Source organism: Ascaphus truei, chromosome 13 (assembly GCF_040206685.1).
Source record: "Ascaphus truei isolate aAscTru1 chromosome 13, aAscTru1.hap1, whole genome shotgun sequence".
Classification (NCBI taxonomy): domain Eukaryota; kingdom Metazoa; phylum Chordata; class Amphibia; order Anura; family Ascaphidae; genus Ascaphus; species Ascaphus truei.
In genome coordinates, this window is record NC_134495.1 from 9,574,560 (window position 1) to 9,582,059 (window position 7,500).

The 7,500-nt window shown below is 60.6% G+C and overlaps 1 protein-coding gene across 1 annotated transcript in view; it reads right to left on the bottom strand.

Annotated features, from left to right (window-relative positions):
• PXN (paxillin) overlaps nucleotides 1-416 on the bottom strand; it is a 12,350-nt gene extending 11,934 nt beyond the window's left edge. The window contains 1 exon segment of the mRNA XM_075569219.1: nucleotides 352-416. Coding sequence (XP_075425334.1) covers nucleotides 352-416 — 65 coding nt within the window.
• Nucleotides 417-7,500: the final 7,084 nt, after the last annotated feature.

Sequence of the window (7,500 nt, forward strand, 5' to 3'; positions counted from 1 at the left end):
AATCCCAGCATTGCCTGCGTGTTCGTACTCGCTTCACCTCCACGAGAGCAGCAGCGCACACGCACGCGCACGCCATCCTACTCAAGACCAGCAGCGCGCTCCACACATCCCACTTCATACCCAGCACAGGAGGCGGTGCCCACACCCATTATATAACTCGGTGTAAACCCTGCGGTGCGAGCCTGAACCTCTCACACGTGTGTATGTCCCAATGGATGAGGCAGACCCCAAAGCCAGCTAAACAGGCGCTAAAAGCCCAATACAACAAGTGTAGCCTGCTCACGCTTAACCCCTTGCAGACACACTGACCATAACACCCTCCTACTGTCTCTGTAAGCTCTCCTTACTTACCACTTAGGCCTCGTCAAGGGCGGCGCTGAGCGGGCGCCCTCACGCTTGGCCGCGATGATACACATTGCGGCAATGTGTGTGGCCAGCGTGAGCAAGCGTCTGCACCCGCTCGGCGCTCAGAGCAAGCAAATTTAAATTTGCCGCTCGCAAGCGCGTCACGTGAGTGAGTGGTTCACCCAATGAGGGCGAACCAGCTCCGTGACGTCGCGGTCGCGTCCCCCAGGCGAGCGCGCGCCTAGCCGGCCACGAATCGCACCGGCCGAGCAGGGCGCAGCGCCACGAGCGCCAGCGCGCCCGTTCCCTGCCTGGCCGCAGCCTTAGATTGTAAGCTCTTCGGGGCAGGAACTCCCTTTCCTATAGTTACTTTCATATCTGAAGTGCTTATTCCCACTGTGTTTATATTATGTCACGTGTGTTACTGCGGCGACGCGCGGCGCACCTGGATTGCGCTATATAAATAGAAGATACACAGACTTGTTACTCATTAATCAGGGACAAGGTGCGGCAGGCACAGCTGCTCATAGAAAGTTACGTTTGCAAGCAAACTGCAAAACAGCTGTACAGAGCGCATATATCCTGCCATGCGAGAGGGAAGCAGAGCCCTGCATGCAGACTCATTACCCACAGCTCTGTGCTGTAATCCAATCCTGTGTAACCTCATACACTCACACTGAGTAACCGCACAGGAATGGGGAGCCCAGATACAGTGTGCTGCAGGCACGGCACAATGTCTCAGGATCCCTGGACAGGATCACACCTCTCCCACCCAATGAATCCATCACTGTGATGTTATCTGCTCCCGTGGAGTTGACCAGGAGCTGACCAGTGAATGGATTACAACATAACCGTTCCCGTACGCTGTGGCAACGCTTCCTGCCACCCCCACAGGATGTGATCCAACCATGTACCCACCATGCGACGTTATACAACATCAATACACAACTGAAATACACGACGCTGAGGCTCCCCCTTAACACGCACACACTGGGAACAGAGTCTAGAACAGCCCCAGTAATAAAAGGACAGTCAGTGCAAGACTCTGGGCAAACGTCTGGGAATGAAAGAAAGGAAAGTTCAGCAATTTAAGGAAGCAGGTCCTTGCACCCAGACCCCTTTATCTCGTGCCAAGCTGCCCCATTCCCTTTCATGCTGTGTCCTGCTGCATGGGCTTTACAAACCCACTCCTTAAATCAATACCGACACCCGTAAAGGAACACACTGTGTTACCACACACCAAAGATAGGGAGGGATGCAAATACCCTGACATAGCTGTAATCCCCCACCTCCCGTCCTCTCCTGTTACCTCCTAGTCCCCCCCCCCCCCCCATGGGCCTGCCATTAATGAACAGCATATACAAGGAACTGCTCTCCATTTCCTCCCACCCTCACTTCCCAGAGACACAGATCACAGCGGCAGCTAGTCTGCCCATACCATGCACTGTCATCACCCAACTCAGGGGGGCTCGCCAGTCCTCAAGCCCCCCCAACAGGTCAGACTTTCAGGGTATCCCAGTTTCAGCACAGGTGGCTCAATCAGTGGATCAGTCTGTGCTGAAGCAGGGACTGGATTGAGCCACCTGTGCTGTGTTGACCTGTTGGAAGGGGGGGGGGGCTTGAGCACCTTTGACCTAATTAACACACGAGGGCTATAGGACAGTGCAAGACCTTAACAGTAAAGCAGCAATATAATAGCTTGTAAAATAAAAAGCAGACGACCTCAGAATGACATAACACACAGCTTCCTGGTCAGCGAGTCTGCTGGAAGTGACTTAGGGAGGTACATGGTGGTCATTGGGTTCCATCAATGTCTCCGACAGAGAGGGCAGAACATGTGTTCCCTAAACAGAGAGTTAAATTAATCCCAATGGATGGAGAGGACATACAAAGAGGGCTGTGAAGAGGCTGAGTCCATGGTGACTCAGCCCGTGCGGAGGCGCGCTGAGGCTGAGGGAAAGCGGGTGCTTTCCCTGGCCTTGGTTAGCGCGCCGTCGGGGGGCGGGCCAGTGACGTCACGGAGCTGGTTCGCCCTCATTGGGGAACCGCTCACGTGACCGGCCCTGCGCTCCTGTGAGCGCTTGAATCTAAAATTTTCTTAAGACCCACGCTAGCGGAAGCGTGCCGTGGCGAGCCCCAGCTAAAGCCGCTCTCATTGCGGCTGCAGGGGCTCACTGGTAAGTGTGAGCTCGCCTCAGCACGGGTCAGCGCCTAAGCGCTGACCATGCCCGAGGCTTACTCTCTGAAAGCGCCGGGTCCACCCTGCCTGTAACAGACCAGAGTAACTACTGAGAGCGCAAACTCATAACAGGCCTAAAGTAAGAGCCGCTCTGCCTCTTCCCAAAAGGACAAGCACACCGACAGAAGCTTAACACAAGCAGACACGAACGTGAGCCAACTGCCCCAACTTCTCTCCAACCAACCTCCCCCCACAGCATGAACATCCCGGCCTCGCACTGTCACCGGCAGTGGTCAGGCGACATCGGTGGAAACGGTACGAGCATGTAACGTTGGCGGGAGCAGAGGAAACATGCAACGATTCCAACAATGCAGGAAATGTATCTATAAAATCCACCCAATCGTTCTCTTCCATCACTCTGCCCAAAGCAAACTGCTGGATTCACGAGGGCTACCGCAGGGGGCTCAACGCCAGTCTTCAAGACCCCCTCAGCAGGTCAGGTTTTCAGGATCTCTCTGCTTCAGCACAGGGTGGCACAGTCTTTGACCGAGCCACTGATTGAGCAACTTGCGCTGAAACAGGGATATCTTGAAACCTGTTGGGTTTTGGTCTGGAGGTGAGCGCCCCCTGGGATACAGAGTAATAAAAAGGTGTGTTGTTGTTGGACTGCGAACAACTGGTGCTGCACCCACATCACGCCAGGAAAGAAACATGACAGACAAAGGGCCGCTGAAGCAGCGGCCGCGACGTGTCGCTTCGTGCACTTTGCCGTAGCCACATCAAATAGCAAACCATTGCTTCCTGTGCTATCCCCGGCACACCATTGCTTCCTGTGCTATCCCGGCACACCATTGCTTCCTCGTGCTATCCCCGGCACACCATTGCTTCCTGTGCTATCCCCGGCACACCATTGCTTCCTGTGCTATCCCCGGCACACCATTGCTTCCTGTGCTATCCCCGGCACACCATTGCTTCCTGTGCTATCCCCGGCACACCATTGCTTCCTGTGCTATCCCCGGCACACCATTGCTTCCTGTGCTATCCCCGGCACACCATTGCTTCCTGTGCTATCCCCGGCACACCATTGCTTCCTGTGCTATCCCCGGCACACCATTGCTTCCTGTGCTATCCCCGGCACACCATTGCTTCCTGTGCTATCCCCGGCACACCATTGCTTCCTGTGCTATCCCCGGCACACCATTGCTTCCTGTGCTATCCCCGGCACACCATTGCTTCCTGTGCTATCCCCGGCACACCATTGCTTTCTGTGCTATCCCCGGCACACCATTGCTTCCTGTGCTATCCCCGGCACACCATTGCTTCCTGTGCTATCCCCGGCACACCATTGCTTCCTGTGCTATCCCCGGCACACCATTGCTTCCTGTGCTATCCCGGCACACCATTGCTTTCTGTGCTATCCCCGGCACACAGATCACTTGTGCGCCAGGCACTATGGGAAGCTCCATGTCAGGGTTTTAGGGTAGTGACAATTCTCTTCATGGTGACTGGTCCATACTGGGACATCCCAGCGAGCCAGGCCACGGGGAGAGCTCGGACACAGAGTCCTCAGGGTGTGAGGCTCCACACTTGCCTCTGCATGTGCCCAGGTTCCTTACCACGAAGGATGTGACAGTGATCAGGTTGTACATTCCTATGATCAAGTGGGATCACATGGATCAAAGAGAGCAACACATTTCAAACCTGGCATCAGATAACTACCCAGCCATCCAGAACCCACAGCGCAGAGTGAGCGGGCACCGGAGAGAAAGTGCGAGAGGAGAGCGAGCGTCTGTGGGGGGGGGGGGGGGGGGAGAGAGCGCGAGCGTCTGTGGGGGGGGGGGGGGGAGAGAGAGCGCGAGCGTCTGTGGGGGGGGGGGAGAGAGCGCGAGCGTCTGTGGGGGGGGGGGGGGGAGGGGAGAGAGAGCGAGCGTCTGTGGGGGGGGGGGAGAGAGAGAGCGAGCGTCTGTGGTGGGGGGGAGGGGAGAGAGCGAGCGTCTGTGGTGGGGGGGAGGGGGAGAGAGCGAGCGTCTGTGGGGGGGGGGGGGAGGGGAGAGAGAGCGAGCGTCTGTGGGGGGGGGAGGGGAGAGAGAGCGAGCGTCTGTGGGGGGGGGGGAGGGGAGAGAGAGCGAGCGTCTGTGGGGGGGGGGAGGGGAGAGAGAGCGAGCGTCTGTGGGGGGGGGAGGGGAGAGAGAGCGAGCGTCTGTGGGGGGGGGAGGGGAGAGAGAGCGAGCGTCTGTGGGGGGGGGAGGGGAGAGAGCGAGCGTCTGTGGGGGGGAGAGAGAGCGAACGTCTATGGGGGGGGGAGGGGAGAGAGAGCGAGCGTCTATGGGGGGGAGGGGGAGAGAGAGCGAGCGTCTGTGGGGGGGGAGGGGAGAGAGAGCGAGCGTCTGTGGGGGGGGAGGGGAGAGAGAGCGAGCGTCTGTGGGGGGGAGGGGAAGCGAGCGTCTGTGGGGGGGGGGAGGGGAGAGAGAGCGAGCGTCTGTGGGGGGGAGGGGAGCGAGCGTCTGTGGGGGGGGAGGGGAGAGAGAGCGAGCGTCTGTGGGGGGGGGGGAGAGAGCGAGCGTCTGTGGGGGGTGGGGAGGGGAGAGAGAGCGAGCGTCTGTGGGGGGGGGTGGAGAGGGGAGAGAGCGAGTGTCTGTGGGGGGGGGGGGTGGGGAGGGGAGAGAGAGCGAGCGTCTGTGGGGGGGTGGGGAGGGGAGAGAGAGAGCGAGCGTCTATGGGGGGGGTGGGGAGGGGAGAGAGAGCGAGCGTCTGTGGGGGGGGGGGTGGAGAGGGGAGAGAGCGAGCGTCTGTGGGGGGGGGGGTGGGAAGGGGAGAGAGAGCGAGCGTCTGTGGGGGGGTGGGGAGAGAGAGCGAGCGTCTGTGGGGGGTGGGAGGGGAGAGAGCGCGAGCGTCTGTGGGGGGGGAGAGAGAGCGAGCGTCTGTGGGGGGGGGTGGGGAGGGGAGAGAGAGCGAGCGTCTGTGGGGGGGGAGGGGAGAGAGAGCGAGCGTCTGTGGGGGGGGAGGGGAGAGAGAGCGAGCGTCTGTGGGGGGGAGGGGAGAGAGAGAGAGCGTCTGTGGGGGGGAGGGGGAGAGAGAGCGAGCGTCTGTGGGGGGGGGAGGGGAGAGAGAGCGAGCGTCTGTGGGGGGGGGGAGGGGAGAGCGAGCGGTCTGTGGGGGGGGAGGGGGAGAGCGAGCGTCTGTGGGGGGGGGGAGGGGGAGAGCGAGCATCTGTGGGGGGGAGGGGAGAGAGAGCGAGCGTCTGTGGGGGGGGGAGGGGAGAGAGAGCGAGCGTCTGTGGGGGGGGGGGAGAGCGACTGTGGGGGGGGGGGAGGGGAGAGAGCGAGCGTCTGTGGGGGGGAGGGGAGAGAGAGCGATCGTCTGTGGGGGGGGAGGGGAGAGAGAGCGAGCGTCTGTGGGGGGGGAGGGGAGAGAGAGCGAGCGTCTGTGGGGGGGGAGGGGGAGAGAGAGCGAGCGTCTGTGGGGGGGGGAGAGCGAGCGTCTGTGGGGGGGGGAGAGCGAGCGTCTGTGGGGGGGGGAGAGCGAGCGTCTGTGGGGGGGGGAGAGCGAGCGTCTGTGGGGGGGGGTGAGAGCGAGCGTCTGTGGGGGGGGGGAGAGCGAGCGTCTGTGGGGGGGGGGGAGAGCGAGCGTCTGTGGGGGGGGGGAGAGCGAGCGTCTGTGGGGGGGGGGGAGAGCGAGCGTCTGTGGGGGGGGGAGAGCGAGCGTCTGTGGGGGGGGGGGAGAGCGAGCGTCTGTGGGGGGGGAGAGCGAGCGTCTGTGGGGGGGGGAGAGCGAGCGTCTGTGGGGGGGGAGAGCGAGCGTCTGTGGGGGGGGGAGAGCGAGCGTCTGTGGGGGGGAGAGCGAGCGTCTGTGGGGGGGGGAGAGCGAGCGTCTGTGGGGGGGAGAGCGAGCGTCTGTGGGGGGGGAGAGCGAGCGTCTGTGGGGGAGAGAGCGAGCGTCTGTGGGGGGGAGAGCGAGCGTCTGTGGGGGGGAGAGAGCGAGCGTCTGTGGGGGGGAGAGCGAGCGTCTGTGGGGGGGAGAGCGAGCGTCTGTGGGGGGGGGAGAGCGAGTGTCTGTGGGTGGGAGAGCGAGCGTCTGTGGGGTGGGAGAGCGAGCGTCTGTGGGGGGGGAGAGCGAGCGTCTGTGGGGGGGGAGAGCGAGCGTCTGTGGGGGGGGAGAGCGAGCGTCTGTGGGGGGGGGAGAGCGAGCGTCTGTGGGAGGGGAAGAGCGAGCGTCTGTGGGGGGGAAGAGCGAGCGTCTGTGGGGGGGGAAGAGCAAGCGTCTGTGGGGGGGGGGGAGAGCGAGCGTCTGTGGGGGGGGGTAGAGCGAGCGTCTGTGGGGGGGGTAGAGCGAGCATCTGTGGGGGGGGGGGGGAAATGTGTATGTATGAGAGTGAGTATGTGCTTATATGAGAGAGTGAGTGTCTGTGGAGAGAGAGAGAATGTATGTGTGCGAGTATGAGAGTGAGTGTGTGTGAGTGAGATAGTGTGTGTGAGTGAGATAGAGTGTGTGTGTGTGTGTGTGTGAGAGAGTGTGTGTGAGTGAGATAGAGTGTGTGTGTGTGGTGTGTGTGTGTGTGTGTGTGTGTGTGTGTGTGTGTGTGTGTGTGTGTGTGTGTGAGAGAGAGTGTGTGTGTGAGTGAGATAGAGTGTGTGTGTGTGTGTGTGTGTGAGAGAGTGTGTGTGTGAGTGAGATAGAGTGTGTGTGTGTGTGAGATAGAGTGTGTGTGTGAGTGCGATAGAGTGTGTGTGTGAGTGAGAGAGATAGAGTGTGTGTGAGTGAGTGAGAGAGATAGAGTGTGTGTGAGTGAGTGAGAGAGATAGAGTGTGTGTGAGTGAGTGAGAGAGATAGAGTGTGTGTGAGTGAGTGAGAGAGATAGAGTGTGTGTGTGTGAGTGAGAGAGATAGAGTGTGTGTGAGTGAGAGAGATAGAGTGTGTGTGAGTGAGAGAGATAGAGTGTGTGTGAGTGAGAGAGATAGAGTGTGTGTGAGTGAGAG